The 26,399-nt window shown below is 41.8% G+C and overlaps 2 protein-coding genes across 3 annotated transcripts in view; both read right to left on the reverse strand.

The window, feature by feature from the left end:
* Nucleotides 1–6,442, reverse strand: part of prkcha (protein kinase C, eta, a) — a 28,632-nt gene extending 22,190 nt beyond the window's left edge. Inside the window, exon 1 of the mRNA XM_004540553.3 lies at nucleotides 5,840–6,442. Coding sequence (XP_004540610.1) covers nucleotides 5,840–6,190 — 351 coding nt within the window. The 5' untranslated portion in view covers nucleotides 6,191–6,442. The remainder of the gene's footprint in view (nucleotides 1–5,839) is intronic.
* A 6,733-nt stretch (nucleotides 6,443–13,175) lies between these two features.
* slc38a6 (solute carrier family 38 member 6) lies at nucleotides 13,176–26,375 on the reverse strand. 2 transcript variants are annotated; one of them, XM_004540554.3, is made up of 16 exons: nucleotides 26,145–26,375; nucleotides 23,551–23,681; nucleotides 23,292–23,365; nucleotides 22,945–22,997; nucleotides 22,801–22,840; nucleotides 20,693–20,771; nucleotides 18,641–18,726; nucleotides 18,499–18,557; nucleotides 18,345–18,416; nucleotides 17,879–17,935; nucleotides 17,337–17,416; nucleotides 16,873–16,973; nucleotides 16,676–16,800; nucleotides 16,039–16,183; nucleotides 15,647–15,741; nucleotides 13,176–15,524 (listed from the first exon to the last, which is right to left on the reverse strand). In XM_004540554.3, exons 1-16 carry the CDS (start codon nucleotides 26,220–26,222, stop codon nucleotides 15,441–15,443), a joined length of 1,359 nt encoding a protein of 452 aa, XP_004540611.2. In that variant the 5' UTR covers nucleotides 26,223–26,375; the 3' UTR covers nucleotides 13,176–15,440. The 2 variants fall into 2 exon arrangements, with proteins under 2 accessions (XP_004540611.2, XP_076733668.1); XM_076877553.1 differs by lacking the exon at nucleotides 23,551–23,681 and having other exon boundaries at nucleotides 26,145–26,370.
* Between the last annotated feature and the right edge of the window lie 24 nt (nucleotides 26,376–26,399).

The following is a 26,399-nucleotide window of genomic DNA, read 5'->3' on the forward strand; positions in this document are numbered from 1 at the left end:
AAATATAATGAGACTAGGGCACCGGTTTAGCTCAGCGGGTAAGCAGGCAACCACATGCCGCCTGGCTCGAGGCCGACCTGCAGCCCTTTGCTGTGTGCCTTTTCCGATTTCCTGCTTGTCTTCACTTACCAAGGCAAGATATATATATATATACACACACACATGTGTGTATGTATGCATGTATATATAAACGTGTGCGCGCGCGCACGCACGCACGCACACACACACACACACACACACACACACACACAGAGTTGTACTGATGTACAGTTTTTCATACATACAAATAAATAATATGAATTTATGTGAGTAATGTCATACGAGACCCTATCCCTAATCCCACGACTGCTACAGGCAAGCAGGGACCAGGATCAGATTTTAATATAAGGAATGTTACAGTGTTGCATTTATAATGCCTCTTAGTATATTCAAAATTTTACCTCTTATATTTCATAATTTTTGCGATATTTATGTCCAAACATTACCTTATATTTCAAAGTGTAGGAAAAATACATTACCTCACACGTATACAAAATGTTATAAAACTTGTATAGAAAAATATTAGAGTTTTAGAAACAGCTGTTAGATCAAAGAATGTTTGGATTTAAATAGCATTGAAAATAGAGCTCGAGTCCTTCGGGTGTACTATCCCAGACTCACAACTATGCCACGACATTTTTGTGTCATTCTTCAGAGTGTACATACTGTCGCAGGAATCTGGACAATGGGACTGAAAGACTACAAAGCAGGCCTGACAGGTCTTACATGTCAGGCTACTTACAGTGAGAGTGGTGCCAAGCTATTTAACCATAATTAACAGCATCACCATCTGCATATATAAGTTGGCCTCTTTAAAGCTGGACAGAGATGAGCAGACAGAAAGAGATACTTCCTTCCTGCAGAAACCACTGGATGGAAATTTTTATGTCACCGTATGGTCGAGCAAAGCTCTATTTATACACATAAGCCCTTCCTGGAAAATACTGACAGCAAACCAGACGATGACACGGAGTATAAATATATAGTAAGCTCTGAAAAAAATGACTTGGTGTAAAAGTTTAAAATGAAAAAAGAAAAAGATAATTTCAGTTAAGAAGTGAAGAAACCTCAATTTTCTTTTCAGTTGCCGCTCATATCCTGTCTCAATCTACAGTCTAGACGACAGGTTTGACTTGTCCACTGTGAGAACTTCCTCTCTGTGTGTGTTTGTGTTATGTTATCTTTGCCTTTTTGACTGCGGCTTAGTTTAAGTGAATAAATAAATAATAATAATAATAATAATAATAATAATAATAATAATAATAAAAAACAACAATACATTAAGAGGTTAGAATTTGTTTCCTTCTCACTGAGTGACAGAGCTCAATTGGGCAGATGGGCAGATTAAAGGAGGTGTCCATATTGTTTATCTTTATACAAACACATAAAGAACTGTGGTGCTACAGAAAATTCAATCTGTGATAACAAGGTTTTGGTTTGACTTTTGCATCTATTTCAGGACATGCAGACATTTCTACTTACTTTAGAAAGGGAACCATTGCAAGCTGTGCAAGTGCACATTTTTTATACAGACCTTAAAGTAATCTCATAACTGTGGGTAAAGGTAAAGGACAGCAAGACGCTGTAGTTAAAAAGCAGAACACTGAATGCTACATCATAGAGAGGGAAGTTTCTTTTTCTTTTTTTGTAAACGGGAGGAGGGTAGGGTCCCTTTTTCAGCCAAGCGAGCAGCACAATAATCAGTGGTGGAAAATGTTGAGGGGCCACATTTAACCCACTTTTAGTTTCATAGCTTGTAACCCTCAAAAACCACTGAATGAACACATCCACAAGTACATCAAGACTGATTAGAGCAAACACATAAAATAAACAGCAGCTAAACAACTGAATAATAAGCAAAAGATATCACAAAGTAGTGCTGGGTACTGTCAGCAGGTGGGAGTCAAAGGAGCTGGGCTTGTGTGTGTGTGTAAATGCCATGTTAAATGTCTCTGAACGCCTTTGGGTTAAATGGAGGAGTTGAGTAACTTCCTGAAGAATTCTGCTTAAGCTGTGCTTTGAGTCCAGTAAAAGCCAGAAGAAAAGACACGAAGAGTTTTGTGGAGGTTTCTTTCCTGGACACAAGAAGGTGTGAAAAGAAGAGACAGAGAAAAAAAGGCAACACAGAAAGAAGAGTATTTGAACACAAGCCAACTGAGACTAACTATTTTAGCAGTAAGAGAGAGAGCTGATCAGCTGCCTGGTGAGAAGACTGATAAACAGCAGTGTGGGCGTGTGGAGGCTTGCGCCTCATGTGAAACAAACCAGCCCAGCACTTCTGCACAACAAAGCCCTTAAAGCCTTCACAGTTCAGATCTAGCGGATAACGGCTTAGAATTTGTGTCTTGAAGTGAGAAAGTCAGCTGCACTAACCAGCCACTTCTTCTAAAACTGCAGACCAAGCTCCACTTTCATACCACTTCCCCTACACTTCTGGGGTCTTGGTGTAAATGTGTGCAAAAGCAGTCTTGAAAGTCATGCTTCTCTCTACAAATGCGACTCTCAGGGGACTTTAAAGTGCTGATTCTTGCCAATAAATACATGCACTGCTCATGAAAATCAGTTAATTACCTTATTAGTAATTCTGTGTGTGTATATATATATATATATATATATATATATATATATATATATACACACAGAGGTTAATTATATATATATATATATATATATATATATATATATATATATATATATATATATATATATATATATATATATATATATATATATATATATATATATATATATATATATATATAATTAACCTCTGTGCTATGTGCAAGGGCAGAGCTGTTTCCAAATGTGAGATAGAGAACTACTGAAGGTTATAGCACTATTGCATTATATTGCAATTTGCATATTATTGCTGATTGATACAAAACCGCCACATTAAATGGACTCTATGAGGCATTTGTTTCTAATGTGCTATGACGTAATGAGAAAGTGAGGAGACAGCGTAAGGGCCATGCTCAGGTTACATTCACACCTGCAGTGGCTTCTAGTCCTGAAGGGATGAGAGTAAGTCTGAACAGGGAAACTCCAGTTTCAAGAAGCACTTTTTTGTGTTTCAGTGTAAATAAGAGTGAAACCACTGTGGTACTTCACATAAGGCTTTAATTTAAGCTTCATGAGGTCATTTTTTCCACTGAAAACTGTGCATATATGGTATTATAGCAACAAAATTTTGGACAAAGTTTCTTTTACGCCTCAATCGACAAAGTTTTGTGAACTGTGAAACTCTGTAAACGGCTGAGAGCAGACGTGTGGAAGTTATAAAAATACATGTCTCTAGAGGCAGCTCGTGCAGGCCTGGGTACTTCTCTGTATTTGCTTGTGAGTTAGCAGGTCTTATAAGTAAAATTAACACCTCCCCACTGCAGTTGCATGTGTGGTTTGTGACCATGGTTGCTGCCAATAACAATTCTAAGGCAGTGTATGAGCAACATTTATGACAGAGGTTCTTGACCCAACACTTTATGTTGAAAATGAGTTAATAAATCTCGGACTCTGTTTAAACCTCTTCCTCCTGTAGAAGCAGGGAGGACCTCAGTGCAGATGGGATGGTGTTATTGTTTTCAGGCACAAAAAGAGGGAAAATTAGTCACACACTGAGGCGTGTAGTGAACAGCGCCCTGAGCTTAATAACAGGCTTTGCCTTCTAAACCTGCTCTAAAACGCTGTTCATAAAGTATTAAAGCTCTGATGTGAAGTTAAAATAGCGCCTAATGTGAATGTGACTTTAGAGGTTAACTTTTTTTTTTACTATAAATCAACCTGGAACTACATTTTTAATCAGTCTTATAGCGTTGTCTTAAAATTGCTTAGGTATGGATAAAAGAAATTAATAATTTAAGCAGGATTAGAAAATATAGGATGATTTTTTTCATCATAAGGTCCATATTTTGATTCCGGGACTTTAAATTCAGAAAAGTTACCCTTGTAAAGTAAAACAAAACAAAAAAAAACTGACTTAAAGCACACTTGTCTGATTGGCCAGCGTTGAGAAAGCCTGCTGAGGAGAAGCACCGCGTGCCTGTGAGCAACACTTGTTTATTTTTGCATTTGTTCACTGGTTTGTTTGTTCTTGATTAAAACTTGAATCTCAACTTAACTTGCTTATTTTGGAACCTTAATCTAACCAGGAATAAGCGCATGAACAACATGTGTAACATGTGACTGATCTGTAAATATTAATGCCCTTTGCATTGTTTGTTTTCTCGTGTTCGGTCAATTAAGTCTTTCAGTCACAAGCTGCAAAAAACATATGTACAGCTTTTTTCCTGTGCATGCTTCAGTTAATTGGCATACAATGCATGACTGACATGGGAAAGGTCTGCTGTCAGGAACAACCAAAGCTAACAAAGCTAGCATGGTATTTGCTGACAAGAGTAAATTAAGTGTCAGTAAGACTTCTGAAGAACACTGTTTTACTGAAATGTTTACATATATATTGGCAGCAAGACGACTTTAGTTTGGCTTCGTAGGCCTGAAGATGACTATAAAGAAATCTCTGTATCATTTTTGTTGCCAAAAGTAAAAATTTAGCATTCCCAGTACAGGTGGGTCAATAAAATTACAATACTTTTTTTTTTTTGCCATGCAATTACAGACACACTGGGGGGTGTTACTCAAATGAATGAGGGTAAAATGCACAGAAGCTTTAGTAAAGATGGTGAACATCCAGCTGAGAATTCACTGAACTAATCAGTTATACACTAATGTGACACCGCAGTGTACGTACTGCATATAAAATTCCAGCTTTTCACCCTTTAAAAAAAATTATCCTTCAGTTACACAGAATACTGTATTCAAATGTTATTGTGGGCAATGTATCAAAATAATATCACACTAGCTTCTGAGATACTCTTTGAGTAATTCAAAGCTGTCTGTATAATGCATTTTTAACATAGTTAAAGCCTTGTTTAACATGAATATGCAATTTAAATTGCATATATATCTGACAAAAAATAAGAATAAAAGTATATGTTCCCATTAAGCCATCCATAGGTTTGTAAACAGTAGGCCCATTTCACATTACCAACTAAAAGTGGATCAGTGATAAATTTCTTTAAGAGCTTTTGACACTAAAGTTTCTGTATTATAAAGAATTGTAAAAGTCTCTTCCTTTGCATTATTTCTCATACATATACTACAATAAAGCTACATGAGATGGGACAGGCAGAAACTTTGGGTCAGTTACTGCTCCAGCAAACAGGAACTGGTTCATGTCTGGGTATGTGGCAGCTGTAAGTGATGTGAGTGATCATGCTGGAAATACTAAGTATTGTTGGTATTGGACCTTCAGGTATATTGATTCTGGCTGTTATTTAATTTTCCAGGGCAATGTATGATGGCAGGAAATGCCATCATACTGTCATTGGATCTGAGGCGTTTTTGGCTCCGGGTTGAACCAATAAACTCTGCTTGGAGGTGTGTGTACTTTAATAATAAAAACATTTTATTTTTCTTCTTCTTCTTCTTCTTCTTCTTCTTCTTCTTCTTCTTCTTCTTCTTCTTCTTCTTCTTATTATTATTATTATTATTATTATTATTATTATTATTATTATTATTAGGCACTGTTCTCAGTACGAGACCACAGGCCTGCTCTCATATTGTGAGGTGTATGTAGTGGTGTGTGGCCAGCTGCACATCTGTGCCCCAGGGCATCCTGACAGACGAATCCACCCATGTTTATGGTTAAAGGATGGTCTAAATTTAAATGGAAGAAATAACACTTAAACAGCCATTAAATGACAGTTTCACTTAAACAAAAAAACAAGGGAACCCTAAAACTTACCCATCCCTCAAAAGTCTCCCCTGTGTTGGAAGTTTCGATGAGGTCCTCGAACTGAATGGTGCAGTTGGCCACAAAGTCATCATATCCGATTGGAGTGTCGTGGAAAACAGCCAGCTCGATCTGTTTGCCGTCGTTCACGTTGAGGCAGAACTCCTCGTTGTACGTGGGCATGTTGGTTTTCTGCTTGGTGTGAGTCTGCCCAATTTTGTAGTCGTCCACCTTCACCACAATATAGGGGTCCATGGCTGGAGGAGCCTTGTTGAAGATGACAGAGTGGCGGAGGGAGAAGGTAGTCGGTTTCAGATCCACCGCCTCGCCGATCCGGAGCTTTAGATACCCGTTAAACTTCATGTTTACTAAGCTTATATATGCGCTAAGTTAAAAAGACAGCAGGCAAATTAAAAATAATATTTTAAAAACAATATGGAGAAAAAGTCATTCACGCTCACTTCAGGTCAACAACGACCAAATCTGTTCACAGTTCTTGGTGTCAGCTCATCCTGACCTAAAAGTTTTTGTGCTGACCGTCTGTGCAGCGCGTTTACTGTGAGCGCAAAAAGCTGCAGCCAGTATCGGTGCGAACCTGCTTCAAATGCTTTCAGTAAATAGGAAGCGACAGCATGCTGGGGAGGAGGCACAAGTTCCGCATAACATTTGACACACACACACACACACACACACACACACACACACACACACACACACACACACACATCAGCAAACCTCTCAACCTGTAATTGTCGGGTTGGTGTGTCACGTGGTTGTATTGTAGTTCTTTGTGTAGAAAAAAATGGAGTCTGGTACTATATAGACCATGATGCAACACTCTGTTTGTGTAAGGTGCTGTGGTGCTTCATCTGTCCTTCACTCTGTGATGAAATATCGCCCCTTTGGCTCTTATCGTGCACTACAGAGTCCGAGTTTCTCATTTATAACTTCAAGGGCTTTATCAGGCTTTAAAAAGATTTAAAAGAGATTTTTTCTTTGTCAGACTTGACTGGCTACTTTTTACATGCAGTTGTCATAGCTCGTGTAACAGCTGCTTAAGTATACTTTAATCTAAAGCTTGCTAAAACCATAAAGAGTAGGCTTGATTAGTTCTGATCAGAACCAGCACAGATAAGCTGACCACAGGCTGTCAACAAAGAAAATCTACCCTCGCATCAGAGCTCCCGACAACAGCTTAGCCTTGCACTTCTGCAGAAGTGGGAAAAAAAAATACAACAAATGAAAAAAATCTGTTTCTAAATTAAAGAAAAACAATGCAAATAACTAATAAATAAAGAACTGGATGTACTTTTACACAGTGTATTGATAGTTTTATGTTTGCAGTTTGCTCTTCATCCAGTAGATGGCCATGAAAGATCAGTAAATACAATGAAACACCCTGAAACGAACATGAGACGTGACACATAAGTAAGTATGCAAAGCTCTACTTTTTGTCTTTATATTTAGAGCCTTAATGGATTTTATCAGGACACACCAAGTAAAAATCAATCAAACAGACGAGTTTGGAACGAGACTTGATATTTATTATTTAGTGTATTGTTGGACGTTATGATGAGAAATATTTCAAAAATCTAATGTAATTTAAACCAAACAAGCAAGCAGGAAGTATCGTGCTTCCAGTTAGAGCCATAGTGACGTATTTTCATGCAGTTTGGCGTCTGTGCACCACCGCAGGGGATCTGAAATCAAAGACTGAAGATCTGATTGAAGTGCAGACTTTCAGCTTTAATTGACTGTTTAAGAATTGCAGATATTTTTTTACATAGAGCCTGTCATTCTCAGAAGCTCAAAATTAATTATACAAACTAACATAATTTTATACATAAGGCTCTTTCCCCCCTCTTTATTTATAGAGTTTTTACATGCAGTTTGACATATCAGGCCTAATAAAACAAGTACCAAACGATACAAAGACATACCTCAATACATTCAGGCCATTACAATTTGGATGATTTTTGAGAACTACTGAACAGCATATAACCAATCCCCATCCCAAGCTCCATAAGGATCATTTTTAATATTTCATGACTCCATGACGTCTAGAACCCATCACCAAATGCTGTGTTTCGTCTCCTGAGATGCTATGTCAGCCAAACCGAGTTGCTGCTGGTTTGTGGGTATTTTGGTCTCCAGTTGACTAAAACGCACGCTCTATTAGCCAGAGATCATGTGACCGAATTGACTCACTTCTTTCATTTCATGAGAAACTCTTGGGTGCTTCTGCAGTATGCTTTGGGTCATTATCCATTTGCACCATGAATTGCTGTCCAGTCAGTTTGCAGCATTTGACTGAATCTGAGCACACCTCACAGTTCATTTTGATACTTCTATCAGCAGCCACAGTGGGACCTGCTTCCACTGGCAGCCATACATACCCATGCCCTAACACTGCCCCCACCATCACAGACGGCATGTGTAGCAAGCACCCGACAGACACAGTGTTTGACGTGTTTTGCATTTCTTTATTTCGCTTGTTTAGCAGTTCGCTGTGACTAAGGCACTCGAGCAAGGAGTCAGCTCCTTCTGTAGCTCCTCCACTGCACACACACCCCGTCAGTCTCTGCCATCACTCTATATAGGGAGAGAGAGTCATCAGTCACAGCACACACACCTGTCCCCACCCCTCCACTGCAGCATACCAGAGACCACACTCCTGCCACAGTATGTTAAGGAGAGCTGTTTCTCTTCTCCATACTCCCATTTGAATTGTACAAGTTAATCTTGATTTAATCTGTCCATATATATATATATATATATATATATATATATATATATATATTTTTTTTTTTTTTTTTTTTTTTTTTTTCAGAACTGTGCAGGCCGTTTAGATGCTTTTTTGCAAAGTCTAATCTGGCCTTCTTGCTCTTCGGGGAAGCCAGTGCTTTCCACCTCATTGTATAAACTGCATTTATATTCACAAGGGCTTCTCATGATTGTAGACAATGATACACATGCCTCCATGGGAGTGTTATTGACTTGGTTAGATGTTGTGAATGCTTTTTCTAGCCAAGCAAAGCATTTGTAATCATCCATTTTAGTTGTTTTCTGTGGTTTCCAGGTAGATGCTGAGCCGTATAGGAGCATTTATTCTTTATAAGAATGCACCAGACTGTTGATTTGGCCGCTCCTAAAGCTTTTACTATCTTTCTGATAGTTTTATTCCGGTGTTTCAGACTAATGATGGCCACCTTTACCTATATCTTTGGACCTCATTGTCATGGCTACTGAACGGACTCACGCGCAGACAGTTCTTTCTCAGAGAACAAAAGGAGATTTATTTACAACAGGGATCACCTCAGTGCTATATATATATATATATATATATATATATATATATATATATATATATATATATATGTACAGTGAGTTGGGAGGGGGGTCCAGGGCTCCAGGAAGAGAAGCAGGGGGGAAATCCACACACACGCTTCCTCTTCCACACAGTCACCGCCACAGCTCCTCCGCACACACGCACTCCTCTTCAGCCGCACTCGCTCCAAAACTCCACACACGCTGCCACACCCGGGCAGGTTCCGTGATTTGGTCCAGAAGAGGGATATCTACACACAGAAGTTAACGTTAGTTCCACAGCAAAATACACACAGGGCATTCTTTTGAAAATGCCGAGAGCACGAACTCAGGAGGTTCAACGTTCCAGCGGTGAGCTGCTCTGTGCCACTGCCTTAAATAGCAGCTGGGGAAATCAGCCAGATCAGCAGCAGGTGGACACAATCACACAGGTGCGTGGGCCAAGAGCGAGAGCCCGTAACGAGCTCCGCCCAGGCAGAGAGGAGGAGGAGAGACAAAGAAAACAAAAACAAACAACAACAACAAAACCTGTAGCCAGCGTGGGCCAACCAGAGAGACACGGGGACCATGACATTCATGTTGAGAGCACTTGCTGTGCTAAACATGTATTTGTCTATCTGTGTTAACACTTAACAACTACAGATTTTTATCTGCTTAATTTGTCATGGAATAATGAGAGAACAGATTCCACTTGGCCATGAAAGTGCTTGTCAGTCAAGCAAGCACTTAAATAGCACTTGTGCCTGAAAATTATAAAGTCTGTATATAAAAAGGCTGCATTTCCTGAACAGGGAATGCAATATTTTTGTTAAACCTCTTGAATTAAAGCTGCACTTTCCTCAATATTTACAGCACACACAAAAAAGCAGTAATTCAAATTATTATTACATGCACATCTGTGCTTGTTGACATCCTCTGACTGGGCTCAGTGAACCAGCAGGAGGCAATGGGCTGTAAAATAAATCCTGAAATGAAAGTAAAAGTTCAGCTACTTAATTTCTTTTTCTTTTTTCTTTCTTGACCGGCTGGTTCACCTAACTGCAGGAGTGCTCTTTTTCTTTATTCTTTAAACACCACTCTCTCCCACTCTGAGGGTGCTGTACCTCCTCTATCCATAAATGCCACGATCAAAGTCTTCACTTTATTGGTGTTAGACTTGACCTCTCACCCCACTCTGCCAAATGTCAGGACTCCACATCTCTCTGGTCCAGCTGTTATAAATAAAGGGCTGGGGTCCCAGAACTTGCACATCCCCTGAATCCAGGATGTCTTGTAAACGGCCTCTCAGACATGACCTTACTGAGAAGAGAAGGTCGTAATGCCAAAGCGGGCCGATAGCAGATTGATTCAGTGCAAAAAGTGTCAGTGCACTTACAGCAATCAGCGGCAGGACTCTCAAAGCTGGTGGTTGAAAATAAAACATTTTGCCCCTTTAAATTTTTGTTGCAGATCACCCCGACCAGCAGGAGCAAATGTTCAGGTATTCTCACATGGCTTTTTTTTTTTTTTAAATACATGTTAGAGTCGGGGTATTTTAGTTCTATTTCTGTGCACAGTTTGAGAAAGGTCATAAAAGTGTTCCTGCTTTCAGCAAAGCCTCAATGTTGTTTTGTTGAACTGTCCAGCAGAGGGCAGAGTAAGACTGTTTAATCCATTGATCCCCCTCATCTTCCACCCCCTCCTCTTCCTTTCTGCTCACATCCCTCTTATGATAAACTTTAAAAATCTATTTTTCTTCCACTCGCTCATATTTTACCCCAGAACGAGAGATGGCACTTTTACAGCTCAGGATGATTTGTTTTCTTTCTTTGTTCTACGAGCAGTTCCCCCTCTTTTTCTCCTTCTGTCTGCCAACTCAGTGGCTCTTTGCCCTGCATGGCTTCCCCCTCATTCCAGCCTAACATTCTCTCTCTCTCTGGAAGAGGCTGTCACGGCCAAATCGTGAATTTATGCACCCATGGGAGACGTCTGCAGCTCTCCATGACTCCAGAGACTGAGAACACACAGACTTGTGAGCTTCATGTGTACATATACATTAGACATGTGCATGCTTTACACACACAAAGGCATGAACACACACTTCTGAGGTATCTCCTTAAAATGCCAAGATTTTATTGCCTCGAGCACAAAGCCAGCTACCAAAAGCCTCCCCCCTCCTTTTTTCAGAGCAGGCTGATTCTTTGTATATGGCTTAATTTCAGCCACCTGTAGAGTTTCCACATTTGCTTCACAGTCTACACTCTCAATTTATGTCTGTGTAACCCAGGACAGCTCAATCCCCTGGCTCTCTGCCCAGGTACACCCTATAGCTGCAGCTAATGAACCATAGCATTGGTGCCAAACTGTGGGGCGGGAACTAACAAGAGTATGGTCCAGATATGGTGAAACCCATTCCCAGCGCTTGTGACCTCGGTGAGAGAAATCCTACGGGGCCAGTCTACACCCCTAACACGCTTGCTGCACTACCACAAACTCAATTACCCTCATCAGTCATCGGGTCCAAGCAGCAGGACTAACCCCCGTGCTACAGTCCAGTCACAAGACCCCAGCTTCTCCTCAGGTAAGGCTGTGCACACACACACACACACACACACACACACACACGGCCTCAAACAAGAGACTCTGACATTACGTAGTGCTCTCTGCTCTCTTAAGCCCTTCGGCCACAAACATACCCTGTTATTCTTCTTTATCAGCTTATTAGGGGGGGGGGGGGGGATTCTGAGTGTAGAGGAGGTTATGGTTTTCAAATTAAAAAAAAGAAAGAGGAAAAGGACTGACAAATAAAGCATGATGTTGTGAAAAGAAGAATGCAACTGTGAGAGTGGTGTGAGCTGCTTTGGACAGAGGAGCAGAGAGTAGAGGATGGTGGGGGCCCTGTCACAGCCCCTCCAGGGTAATTGGCTCCAGATGTGAGGCAGCGTGGCCCCTGCGCCAGAAAGGCGTCAGGGCTGCATTAAAGGCTCAGCGCAGGGCTGATGGGATTGCAGTGACACAAACTAACCCCTGCTCCCAACCAAAAAAAACAGAATCCCACACTGCGCTGCTGACCACTGGGCCTCCATCGGCGCTCTTCCTTACTCCTCAACCTCTGGTCGTTACATGCCAAATTGACAAACCACTACAAAGCTTTTCCTTGTAAAACTTCCCTTGTTTATTTATAAAACCTCCTCTTTCACTCTTGACCTTGATTCCAGTCCTGAAAACATACGGCTCTGCTACAGAGGTGTATTGTGTCTCGAGGACTATATAGGGACTGCAATCTTGGAGTCAAGTTTATTTTTTTAGTCATTGTGTTGGCCCTTATTGTGAACTGGCAGGTGATGCGTGTGTCAGTCAGTTCTTCCCCTTTATTCGAGAAAGTGACGAGTTTGCTGCACACAATGGTTTTCAGTTAATACACAGCTTTGGGGACTCCCCTGGTGAAAGGGCTGAAGGACATCGCTCATCTACAAATGCAGCACGGGCTTGTCTGAAGCACGCTAGCTGAAAAGCAGGAGCAGATGATGTTGTCAAACTGCACCATGTCACATATAAAGATCTCTAATCATGTGTTTTTTTCCTGCTTTGAGGCCTTATTTAAGCAATATGATATTTAAAAAAATCATAAAGAAATAAGGAGTATAAATGGGTCACATTCTCCTATGACCAAAGCGTGTGCTCTTTCAGAAAGAGTGCTCAGAGTGAGGAATGCTCTTACTGTGACACAAAGAACATGTTTACTGATAGAGCATGGAAATTGATTAAAAGCAGAAAAGCGGCATGGAGTGAATGTAGATGGAGGGAACAGAGAGAATGGGAGGAAAGAGGAAAAAAATAAATAAATGGAGAGCACTTCATCAGTGATGACACTTGCGTATTGATGGCATCTCTTCTGAGTTGCAGTCCCCACCGTGACTAACAAGGACAGCCACTCATCATGCCAACCGGCATTTAAAAAGCTCATGTGAAGCACCTTTCAGCCAGGAATGCCTGTTGAACAAGATTATGCAGGCAAACAGAAAGCAGATGTTGTCCGCACTGAGATTTTCAGTTTCTGATGTCCACCACAACAGAAAATTCTATTTAATTTAATTTATAAAGACACGAAATCACAACAACAGTCACCTCAAGTTGCTTTGTGTTGTAAGGTAAAGACCCTACAATAACGCAGGGAAAACTCCAACAATGAGACGACTCCCTGTGACCGAGCACTTGGCAACAGCGGGAAGGAAAAACTCCTTCCTAACAGGAAATAAAGACGGAAACAGGTTCAGGAGGGGCAGCTGTCTGCCGTGACTGGGTGGGGTGAGGGGAGGGAGAGAGAAGACACACTGATAACAGTCTCCAGCCACCTGTAGAAACGTAGATAATACTTTCTGCATATCTAATCCAGTGGTTCCCAGCCTGTTTTCACACACAGGATGGGCAAAGTAGGCTGAAGGTCAAAGTGAGGACACCAGGTTCACCCTTCTCCTGATTTCCAACAACAGAAAATGATTTTCAAAGAACACAGCCGACGCCTCTTGAAACAATACAAAAGTGGCGGCTGCCAGCAGGAGCTTAATTCCGGCCCACCATCGCTCCTCTGCTGGCTCATTCCATCCTTTAACCCTGGGAGATGGTGCTGTCATACTGCTGGACATGGGCCCAGGGTGTGAGTGAGTTTAACTAAACAAAAACACTCCCACCTCTGGGCCCGAGGACTCGGGACCCAGTCAGATCTCCATTTAAAAAAAAACAAAAAAACCCAGCTCTGGTTTGAGTTAACATGCATTTTTCCAGCTCATTATAAACCTGGAAAAATATCTGAGCATGTGGTTATCTTCACCTAGTTAGGTTTTGATAAAACATAGGACGCCTGAGTTTCTGTGAAATGGTGCCGACCTGGACTGCTGTGGACACAGTCTGACACCAGGTGGCAATCTTGCTCTGCTTTTGCGTTCAGCATAGAGGTTTGTAAATGATCCCGTGCAGGAGAAGGTCAGGATTCTTAATTTGTTCCTATTTGTCAGAAACCCTGTTGTTTTCCCACTTCATTTATAGCTCCTTTATCTGAGGACTTTCTCACTGACATTTCTTTAAATTATTCCTTCAAGCCCAAAATTATTACAATTATTTGGAAAAAATGTACTTCAGTATTTTTTTCTGCTGTCATACTTCATTGCTTCTACCCCTCATGACAACCAAATATATATGTTCAGCTGTGGTGCCCTTTATTTCTGGGAGTGTCCTTAAGAGGGGTGGATTGAAGCACGGGGATATTCCCTGCATTACCGAACCTTGTTTTAAAAAAAGGAAAAAAGGGTGGCGTGAAAATCCTGCAGCCGCTGCTTTCTCGCAGGGATGGCGGGGGCCAGCCTGCCTAATTCCTCAGATTAAAAGCAGCAGTCGGGTGGCCGTAGGTTCCAGAGGCAGCATGAAGACAATCTAAACAGCATCATGATTAGAAACGTACAGAGCATGTGGCTTTCATTAGCTACAGGCTGAAAACCACAGTACAACTGAGGAGCGGGGCCTCAGCGTCAGCAGTGTGCCTGCCAATCAAACAAGCAGACATGTTTTGACTGATGAGCTTTCTAGAAAACCGATAAAGACATTTTAGTGGTTAAATAGAGCAAAACTGACATGTCATTACATAAACAATGTCTCTTTTATCAAGTGCTGGCAATTTGATACAATCTAACACATTTTAAATTAGGCCCACATGGCGTGCGCTATAATGAACCAACAAACTGATCACCGGTTTTATCACATTCACTGCAGTAGACGATGTAGCAGAAATAGTTTTACCTGATTTTAGAGTGCTCAAAGCTCAAAGACACTCAAAACAAATGCCCCAAAAAATAAATGTGATTCATAAAACCCACTGTGTTTACAAATACATATAGTGTCACATACAAAATTTAGGAAAGCAGTAAACTTCGATGTAGTCTTCATCAGGTGGTCAATAATTTACATAAAGTGCAAAAATCGCAAACACAGAACAAGTAGAAATGAAAAAACAAGCACATTAAAGTAAATTTACAGCTTTGTATCACAAACCCACACATCAGATTTGAAAAAAAAAGACAAGACTTGCCCTGAATTTGGTACAGTACAAAGGTTAGTGCGGTACAGGAGATGTAAACATTGAGCTGAGATTGGAAAGAACGTAAAAAACAAAACAAATGTAGAATAATTTTATCATAAATAAATGCCTGGGGGCGATGCTGTTCCCTTTATTTATTCAACTTTCAGTTTGTTTGGTGCGCGCTTCATTTTCTTTGGTTTTGTTGTTGGTCTGGGGGAGGAGACCAGAAGGGGGCTAGGAGCTCTTTGCCCATGTGATGACGATAACACAGAAACTGATGACTCCCATAATCACGCCAAAGACCACGAGTAGTGCAGCCTGAAGGGGAGAGAGGAGAAAGAAAAGAAAAGAAAAAAATCGAAATAATTACCAGATTACCTCAAAATATAATGTATGCAACTTCATCGCCAGATCTTCTATTTACGGAAGAGCTCATTTACCCCAACAGAGTCGAAGGACCTGAGGGGCTGCCTGCTGATTTTGAGGTAGAAGATGCCCGGAAAGACAAATAAGAGGCAGCTGGATGTTGTTGATCCTGAGGAACAAACAGGAAAGGCTCATGATAGGAGATTTATAAACTGTTTGAGCAGGACTCCAGCCATCAATTATGTATAAGCAGATACTGCAGTTCTAGCCAGTACAATCAATAACTGTGGGCTACTGGGATATTGGCAGCTTATAATGCCTGTTCATATTTAAAAGGTTACAGGTAAGGAAATAAAAATATATCTATAATTTATGAACAATATAATATCTATTGATATACACCCCCCCCCCCCCCCCCCCCCCCCCCACTCCCATATGTTAAAAGTATTTTCAAAGTACCACATACCTACTACTCCAAACACATTTCTGATATCAGGCACAAAGATGGCGAGTATCAGCACCACACACAGGATGGTTAGAGTTGCAGCGATGTGGATCAGCCAAGAAAAGGCACGCCCCCCGAAAAGCATCAAAATTGCAGCTTTACGGGCCTGCAGCAAGCACACAGACACAGACAGTACCCATTCAAGCTGAAAGCACTCGAGTGTTATTGCAACTAAATGTCTTAAAGCAGAAAGAAGGAAAGTGAAGTAATCTGCTTTTCTGGCAGCTGTAACAGTAACAGAGCCAGATGAATTTTCTAGGCGACAATAAATTTAAATTGATAAAGTGAAAGAGTAAAAAGGTGGAACTGAAAAATAAAACTATCTTGATCACAATAACAACATAAAAATGATCAACAAAGCCTTCAAGTATTTTCAGTTCAGTTCTTCAGTTTCACAGTTTGAGTAAAAAAAGAAAAAAGAAGAAGCACTAAACAAACCTGTGTGGAAAAAGCATCGTTGTTGTTGTTGTTATTATTATTATTATTATTATTATTATTATTATTATTATTATTATTATTATTATTATTATTATTATTATTATTATTATTATTATTATCATCATCATCATGATGATGATGATGAAGCAGGTCTACTCACAGGGAAGTGTATAAGTGGCACAGTCAGCAGCACAGACAGGAGGATGGCCAGTCGAACCGCTATCACCATGGTGTCCCGGGGCAAGTATGCATCATAACTGAGGAGCAGCTCGGATTCCACGTGAGCTAAAAGTTAGAAGATGAAAACAGAGATGGGACAATGCTTTCCTTTGAATGAAAGTGTCCCTGATGACTTACCGTAGAAGGTGAGGTAGCCAAACAGCGCAGAAATAAAGTACAGCAAGAAGCTGAGGCTGATGCCGATATTCGTGACCTTCTGCATCCTGGCTTTGGTAGGTCTGAAAGACAAAGCGATAATAATGCATTCACGTGACAAGCACCTATTATGGTCATTTCCAGCTCCATATTTTATTCATAGACTTAGAATATCTTTAAATGATACATAACAATTATAATTTATCTTATTATCCTATCCTGGGCCTTGGTGTAGCCCCTAAGTCAGGTCATTTAACCTCCTCTCCACATAGAAAGCAAACTGTAGGAAATGCATGTAGAGGAGCCTAAAGCCTGAGCTTCTGACTCACGCATCCTCTAACTACTTGAAACTTTGCCGTGTTTAATATAACCAGCTGTTTTCTGTCATAACTGGATACATATGACAGAAAACAGGCAAAAATAGTAGAAATAAACGCGAAGCTGACCGATCCAGTTCGCAGTAGATCGGCAGGACAGCCGTGTGGCACAGAAAGGAGAAGGCCATGGTGGGGATGGCATAGGCACTCTGCAACACAAACACACACACACATCAGTCAGAGCACAGCCGTCATTAACAAATTAACAACCTACTCAGTTACACTGGAGGGAGGAGGTAGGTGGGTCAAGGTATGGTCCTCATAGTAGTAATTACTGCTTGGGCTGCTAAGAGTGAGGATGCAAATCGAAATGTGAGAACTTTCTGAACTTTTCTTCCACTAAATGCATCTTATACTACGTGCAAGTATACATCTATAGTGCCGTGTGAGCACATTATAGGAAACGGTCGAGAAAGTGTAAATCGGTGTCACGTGTCAGCTGCGTAGTGTGCTTGAGTTCCACATGTACAGGTTACACTTCACAGGTGAGAGTGTGACCTGTCAACACAGTGGAGCAGCTGCAGCAGATCTACGTTTAACAGCTTCTCACTGCCACCTCAAAGCCTCCGCGTGTTCAGTGCCGAGGAAAAACGCTGGTTTCCTATACGTACCTTACTAGAGATGACGAAGAGTTTTGGAGAACACTCTGAGTCAGAGGAATTTGATATCTGGAGAAACAAGGTGAAAAAGTGAGCCGATTATTTCTAGAAAGAGATGAGTTCAGCAGTGCTGCTGCAAATAGTAAAGCTTAATTTCAAGCTTAAGGGAAACAAGTATTCTAATATAGCTCATAGCAGGTTTTTTGTATGGTCTGTTTAATTCCTAAAGGTCAGAGTTGATTTCCAGGATCAGGCAAGGTTATCTGGACTTCCTGTCCTTCAGGAACAGCATCAGTTACCATACACAGATCTGTGCAGCCTTCTCTGGTCCTCATCAGCCTGTGCAGACACAATCAGTAAGCTCAATCTCCTGGGCTTTCCTCTTAATCCCGTGCCCGTGACCTTCTGGACCATACTGCACCAGATCTGTGTTGTTTTCAAAAGAGTATTTATGTGCTGAAAGAAATGCTGTTCTTACCTTGAAGGCACCTGAAAGGGACGTTATATTGTGGGGCAGTGGGCAGGGGATGGACCATTTCTTGACCACGACCTACACGAGATAATAAATAAAGTCAAAAATGAAAACAAACAAACAAACAGATGGACGTATGGAGGTTCGTGTCAGAGCTTACCACAACTGCAAAGTACAGCATGAATAAGAAGGCGAGACTACTAGTGTATCCCAGGAAGCCTGTAAGGACGGGAGAAAGATCTATCAAGAAGCAACCAAACAAGAAAAAAATAAATAACACGCTTGAGGATCGCTTAACGTACCAATTTTAGGCAACAATGACAGAGGTAGAACGACACAAAGTGTGATTATGATCAGAAGCAGCCTGCCATCCTCATACCAGGCATTTCTGGAAAATAAATAAATGAATGAATGAATAAAAACAGCAAGGGAGTGAACTATTACAGGTTAACACTGAATTAAGCCACGTTTTATTATCAGGTCAGGGATAGGAGAGAGTATTCTTCCATGCCTTAAGATGGGCCGGCTCTGGAAATTTGTCTCCATTTCGTGCTCAAATACAGAGCGACAGATTCATCATGTGGTATGAATTAAAGGCTTTAGCTCTTGCAAACCATAACAATTATGTAATTCACATGCAAACGTTGTGTCGCTCCATCAGATGAGACCACATTTCACTTGCTGGGTTTTTGGAGAGGGGGAATAATATTTTCCTTTGCCGAGGGATAGCCTTGGCAGTTCATTCGAGATCGGGGAGTAAAATGAGGAGGAGGAGGGGGGTGGGGGCTTGGCGTTCGAGGTGACACATGTGGAAGGCATGCCGGCTCCACCGGGGTCGGTCGAGGTGGGTGCTGCCCGGCTCTCTGCTGCGGGTTGTATGCGGGGGTCGTGAGGGACTGGCTCCACCGCTCTTTATGGGGGCTTCCAGAGTCAAGCAGCACCTGCTCTGACAACATCAACACCCACTGACCCCTGTTTGGCAGTTTCACAGCTGTGGCGTTACCATAGGCGCTGATGGATTTGTCTCCGCATCTACACCGTTTCTACCCTGTAACTGGATGTCACCGAGACCTCTGCTCTGACCTGGACTCTCTCTGGTCCAATCAGGTCTGCTCCAAGCCAAGTTTACACAAAGTATTCGACCCAATCTTAATTAAGGCGAGGCCGGTTTATTTGCACCTTACTTTTCAACAAGAAGCACTTTAAATTAAAGAAAAAAAAGCTCTCATTCCTGCAGACATTTTTGTAAAAAAAGAAGAAAAAGGGATCTCTGGAGGCTGCAGGCTTACTGTAAAGTCACAGGATACCTAGAAGAACCATGAAATGTGGAACATTTCACGCTATAACGAGATGCAGGATAGCTCTCGGTTAAAGCCGGAGCACGACTGCCAATGAGTCAATCTCGAACATCAGCATAAATCTGGCCGCGCACAATCCCAGATCCACAGCTGTCCGTGTCTTTGGCCTTGAATTTAAACGCGATGAGAGAAGCGGGACACACGCAGTCTGTTAGCAGCAGCGCAGAAAAGATTGAGCGTGACTTTGTTTTCGCTCTGCCGTATTATGATAAATGAGCCAGATAAAAGAAACGCGTTTTAATATAAAACAACTCATTTATTTGGGCTTTGATGGAATCGAATGTGCGCGTCTGTTAACATCTCAAAGCCGCTCATTAACAGAAATGTTTTGTTTCCCTCAGCAGTGAGCTGTAATTAGAATGGCAAAACTGATATCCCCTTGTATCAGTCTGATTCCGGGGAACATGTGTGAGAGATTTTGGGGGGTGGGGGTGAAAGGAGAGCGCTAATACAAAGCAGCTGTGTGTGGAAGATTCAGATGTTGACGGATAGGGCTGAGAGCAGCTACAACTCTTGCTTAAACCAGTGTGGCCAATAATAAAGTGATAGAAGTTACATTCTTTGCCAAGGACTTCTCTGCAGGCATGTCCACGCAGACCAATGAAAGGCACTGGCTGCTGCTGATAGGTGATGAATGGCTCTTGTATCGGGAATACATTTCCTGTGGGCATGCCTCACGCTACACGACAGACAGAGAAAACATTAGCAGTGTATTTTGGCTTAGCGAGGGAGCTTCCCCGACATTATTCATGCGCTTCTTATTGCCCGACTAATTCCAGTTTGTGTAGCTTTGTGGCGCACAAGTGTCAAATTTGACTTATTTAAAAAAGGCCAAAAGGTATAATCTACAACATCATGGGAACAGGAATGACTCATTCTTTATCTCAGTGCAGCTAATTCAAAAGAATGACTTTGTTCAACCCGCAGCTGTGACAGATTTTGAGCTGAATTTCTTTTTTGGCAAACGAGGGAGCTCACAGCGCTGGATATACCCACCCTGGGCTGTCTGCACTCAGGAGGCTGTTGATGGCTGCAGGAAGCTCCGACTTCAAGATGAACAAATAGGATGACATGGCTGAGAAGCGAGAGAACAGAAAGGGTTCAGAAATTGAGTGTTTATTAAAAAAAAAAGAAAGAAAAAAAAGCCCATAATCACACCAAGCTACTAAATCATAAAAACAGCAGATGAATGTGTGCTGTCACAAGCAATCATAAGCTGCTGTGTGAGGATGATGAGCGTTTTTCCAGTGTGAGGAAATAGCAGGGTGGAGGGGGGGGGGTTACTACGGCTCCAATGCAAACGGGTGGGGCAGGCAGCTCAAGGGGATCACCGGCAAAGCCCTTGGCATAGAGGAGCGGACATTATGCAGGACTTCCAACTGCTGGAGACCGCGAGTAGCAGCCATGACGAAGAAGTGCGAAGGGGGGAGGAATGCTAACAATAATGATCTCTGACGCTAATCCAGGTACTTCTCCCCCTTTCTCCACCTCACTAGGAAACAGGATACTTCCCTGTATGCACAGGCAACCAATCAGAGAGAGAGAGGGGGGGGGGGGTCACTTTTTGTGAGTATTAGAAGCCCCAAAAACAAGAAAGCAAGCAAGAAAGGGGGAAGAGAGCATCATCAGAAGTGAGCATGTTTGGTATTCAGATGCAGTGTGTGGCCAGTTATAAAGGGAGATAATGTTAAGGGATTTAGATTTGTGAAGCCACGCTAGCCAGAGTTAGTTGGGCCCTTATTGCCTCGGAGGGCAGATCTTGCGCTTGCCGTTAAATAAGCCTGGCCTTAATCCCCCAGATCCTGTATTTGTTTATGAAAGAAAATTCCCCCAGCAACACTTCGGCCCACACAGACGCACGGACATTCCCTCTCTGAGAATAACTGCAGACATTTTATGTAAGCGCTCAAATCTGTCAATAAGATGTTACTCTGAGGCTGCGGGTTTTTTTTAGCGGATTAATCAAAAACGTACCCTGGGAGAGTTCATCCGTCAACTTAAAGAAAGCATGAAAGTTTTTTTTATATTATATGTATCGTTTTAAGCCACAGACAAATAAAGACATGCTGACAGAGATCACACACAGCAGACATGATGCAATGGTTTCGTTCGATGCAGCTGGTTACTGTAAGTATAACACCACATCTGTGGAAACTGCTGGTGGGACAGTATTTGCATCTTTAAAAAAAAAAGCAGGGAGGGGGAAAAAAAAACCCTGAGTGAAGAGAAAGCGTTGCCAAGTGGTAAGAAAACGTATTAGAATAATAAGTACGTATGTAAACTTCAAGAAAAGTTGACCTAAACCTTCTGTGTGTGGTCAGCAAATAGCGGCAGAGTGTGCTCAACAAAGGCCAGAGCCACTTTCATTTCATTAAGGACAAGGGCCGAAGCCGGCTGTGAGAGCCCTGGGCTGGTCAGTAATTAAGGTCAATTGGCCCATCAGCCTTTGGCAGTGCAGATGAATGTTTACCCAGAGTGAGGCTAATTGCACTCTTATAAAAGGAGCCCGGGGTATAGACAGATGCATGCTGGAGTGCTGGCTCTCACACTCTCACACATATTGCCCCCATGCTGGGAAAACCGCACACATACCAGAGGGCACGGCAATAATCCACTCAGCCGTGCCACTAATGACTGCAGAGGAGCTATCACCTCAGCTCTCGACTGTCTGGGAAGCACGGTTTGTGGCTGAGGAATGACAGTAAGAGAAAGAGAGAGAGAGAAGTGAGGGGGTGGGGGAAATAAAGGGAGGGGTCCCATTAGGCTACTCCACACACAGACGGTGGGAGTGGGTTTACCATCAGCGATCAATTAGAGGAGAAGTCATGTTTCAGGCTCAGGGGAGGAGACAGCGGCTGCAGGGTCAGAGGTTATCAGGGAATCGAGATAATAGCCACACAGGAGGGTGGCTGTAAAACACCAGCCATTTGGGCACCAGCAGGAGGCGCTATCTACCTCCAAAATAAACTGACCATAGTCTGACCCTGCAGCACTCCTCACCCTCTTCACCACCCTTCTCCTATAAAAACCCACAAAAATCAGTTCCTGTCCAGCATGTCAGAAATGATGTATGTAACTGCACATTGAACCGGGGGCTCACTTACCACCGATATTTTGGATAAGAATAGCGATTCCAACCAGAACCTAAAAAGACAGTCAGTGTGAGCAAGTTCTCTGGTCACGGTGGAAAAACTTGTAAAAACTTTTTGGCAGGGCAAATGTGCAGCAATCCAAAAATCAACACTTACTTTTCCTGGTTTTTGTAAGGCTTTCCCTCCGAGGTCTTCATATGAATTGATACCTAAAGCCAAGAAGAAGAGGGAAAAAAAGAAGAATCAGACATGAAAACGATGTCAGGATGACTATCACATCACAAAATTCTTCATGGAAAAATGGGATTATCTGGTTTTTATCTCCTCTCTTTGCTCCTGTAAAATATTATTTAAACATCATCTGAAGTTTCTCACAATGAGGATGCAAATAATAAGTAAATGGAACGGGAAAAAAAATCAAGTGAGGGTGTTTAAATGTAACAACTCTGGATGAAGCCCCCTGGATACACCCACAGAGACGTGTTACCCTGCATCCCACCCACCTGTTTGGTCACAGAGCTTCAGCAGGAGGTGTATAGAGTACGCAGCCAGGCTGGACACCAGCACCAACAGGATACTGGAAAAAAACGTTTCTCATCATATCTTTACAAGCACGTATCAAATTGTAAAGCAAAAATAAACACTGGGAGACACAGTTTTAGATGCTCTATAGGAATTATAACAAACTAATCCAGATATCGTCTGGGATACCAGGGGTCAAGTCATGCATTTTTCTGCCTTACGCACCGAGAAGATTCTTACCAAAACCCAACTATTCCAGTGCTAGCCATGGCATAAGCTAGACCCAGTATGCCGCTGCCCATGATTGCATTCATCAGGTTAAACACAGAGGAGGCGAAGGAGGCACCTTTGGCTCTGGATAGCACAGCTCCCTGCACATATAACACACAATATAAATAGCATGAAGAAAAAGATGCAGCAGAAGAAATCTGATTATTTTTGTAAGAGCCTCAGGAAGATTACTCATGACAGTATTAAGAACAACTGGCTTGCCCTGATGATGGATGTCATGAAAAGAGCACAGCAGTGGCATGGAGGATCAGGGAATGGAAATGGGAATGGATGGAGAGGGATTTGAGCTGCTGGCTGTGGGACAGCTGCCTGAGCTCAGGATAAGGGGAGCTGCCCAAACTGCTTGACCTCTCTAATGGGGGATATCCTGGACAGAACGAGTGGCAACTCTTGTGTCAGTGTCACAACAAGCTTAGATTGACCTTCAGGCTGTTGCAGTCCCCCCTGTTACAGTACTGAGAGACAGGAAGTGAACTAAGACCCCAAATGAATAAAAATACAAAGTAGCTGGAGTTTATTGTAAAGCATGGCACACTGAGGTAAAGCTTATCCCAGCTTGCACAGGGTACAATTCAACACAGTTTGAAGCAAAACAAGAAGAAATCAAACCACTGTGATGGATGTTTGGAGACAAAGTTAGAGAGCCAAAGCTGAGTTGGTTTGGACGTGCAGAGGAGGGAGAGTGGATATATTGGACAAGGAATGTTGAAGATGGAGCTGTCAGGCAGGAGAAAAGAGAAAGACCACACAGATTGTTGATGGATCTATTCAAGGAGATCATGCAGAGGGTTGGTGTGACAGAGGAAGATGCTAAGGATAGGCTGAGACCGAGGCAAATGATCTGCTGTGGTGACCCCTAAACAGAGTAGCCAAAGGAGGGAGAACATGTTGTTTTCAGTACTTTGCAAACATGTGTACGTCCAGATTGAGCCGCATGTTCACACCATGATGACAAAATTTATGGTAACCCTCACATACTCTCACTGAATCAACAACACACACCACACACTATGTCTTGCTTAGATTTGAACTGTAACTCTATATTGCTCACTGAAATCAGCCACATAAACTAACAAAATCAAGCTAGAAAGAGTCTCTCATTACCTTTAGACAGACAAGCTAAAACTTCTAAACTCTCTAAACATACATTACTGATGTTTTAAAAATGACTGTAACAGTCATTTTTAATATAATGCTGTAATACGGGTGAGGTCAAAAAGTTTTTGTCTGAAGTTAAAATTCTAAACACTTAAGTGGGCACTGAAATAGTCTCTGTGTCACAATAAAGTCTTTATCTGCATTATCAGTGCACTGTTTTAGCTTCAAGTAGCTTCAGCAAACAACATTAAATTAATCTAGTCTGACATCAAATCAAAGAATAAGTGGTTCAAAGGCTGAAATATGAATTTGGTTTGTTGTTGTTTTTCCCCCATTTCCCCCTGCACACTATTAAAATGGCACATTCTGAAGAGGTGCAGATGGAGACACTTTGGTTTCTGCAGAGTTTTTGCAGGATTCATCAGCAGCTTTGAGCAGTCTGTCAGCGTGTATGTGGACAACTGATTTAATATAACCACAACAACATCCTCAAATGAGGGACTGACAGTAGAATTGTCCATTTAACTGTGAAACCATGGTATGTAATTAAATCACGCTTCTCTTTCACACCAACCCTCTTCCTGTCCTTGACTACATCCATAGTCTCCTCTGAGGTCTTCCTCTTTCCCTTTTGCCTGGCAGCTCCATCTTCAATATCCTTGGTCTAATATAGCCACTATCCCTCCCTCCAAACAGTCCCGACTTTGTCCCTGTGATGTACTCCTTTCTAATCCTGTCCATCCTGGTCACTTGTCTCCAAGCACTCTCTTGTTCACCTCTCTTGTGCCCTGTCTGGTCCTTTGGATTTTTAACCAGTGAAATACTGAAATAATGCCAGTATATTAAAAAAAAAAAAAATCATATATTTGTCTACTTCAATTTTGGACATAATTTACTAGCAAAAAAAAGACAAAGCCCAAAGGAAACAAAGTTAGAGATTAGCATGAGAGGGGGGCAAAAGAAGAAGAAAGAGAGGTTCTGGTGTTGGGTGTACTTTCACTGCAAGTGCTGACACAGGCAGAAAACAGATGAACAAGCAGTTCAAAACAAGCACGTGATATTTTTCCTGGACATTTTGACAGCCTGATTTACTGACAACACTACAAAAACCAGCCATTTTAACTGCTGTAATTCACAGTGTATTATTAAATTAAACAAAAAAAGTCACTGTTGATGTTTGACTTTTATTTTTTTAAATTTGGACCATTTAAAATATGTTTATTGAACTGTGATTTTAGATTTGTTGCCATTATTGCTACCCCTTCGCCAGATTTGAAGAAAAAAAAATCATTTGTCAAATGTCTCTTGGATAAATAAAGTTATATAAAACACATAAATTCTTCCTTGTGACAGAAACACATTTATTTTCTGTCTCAGACTGTAGATTTTAGGTCAGCAAGTCATTCAGCGCAGTTTCACTTTTGGGTCTTCGCCTGTTGTTTTACCTGTAACAGAGGTGCAGTCTCTTCGGTGTCCTGGGCGGTGCGTTCACGGACCACGTCCACATCGTTGTTGATGCTCATTGTGGGTGGGGAACCGAAGCGGGAAACAAATTTATTAGTGTAAAAAAAAAAAACCCTCGCAGATTGAGAGGAGACGGGGAGCCGCAGAGTTACGATACCATCTCAAACTCTCCTCCTCTAAACTTGTCAGCTGATCACTGTTGATGTTGAGTCACGTGCCTCTTATTTCCGTCGCGT

The sequence above is a fragment of the Maylandia zebra genome, linkage group LG19 (genome assembly GCF_041146795.1).
Source record: "Maylandia zebra isolate NMK-2024a linkage group LG19, Mzebra_GT3a, whole genome shotgun sequence".
Classification (NCBI taxonomy): Eukaryota; Metazoa; Chordata; class Actinopteri; order Cichliformes; family Cichlidae; genus Maylandia; species Maylandia zebra.

What these genes read in the sequence shown, in the direction of transcription:
- slc38a6 (XM_004540554.3), bottom strand. Translation starts at nt 26,222, where the DNA reads ATGAGCATCAACAACGATGTGGACGTGGTCCGTGAACGCACCGCCCAG. An exon ending in CCTTACAAAAACCAGGAAAA is followed by an intron (nt 22,841 to 22,944) that starts GTAAGTGTTGAT and finishes CTGTCTTTTTAG; the next exon opens with GTTCTGGTTGGAATCGCTAT. An exon ending in GTCATTGTTGCCTAAAATTG is followed by an intron (nt 18,558 to 18,640) that starts GTACGTTAAGCG and finishes CCGTCCTTACAG; the next exon opens with GCTTCCTGGGATACACTAGT.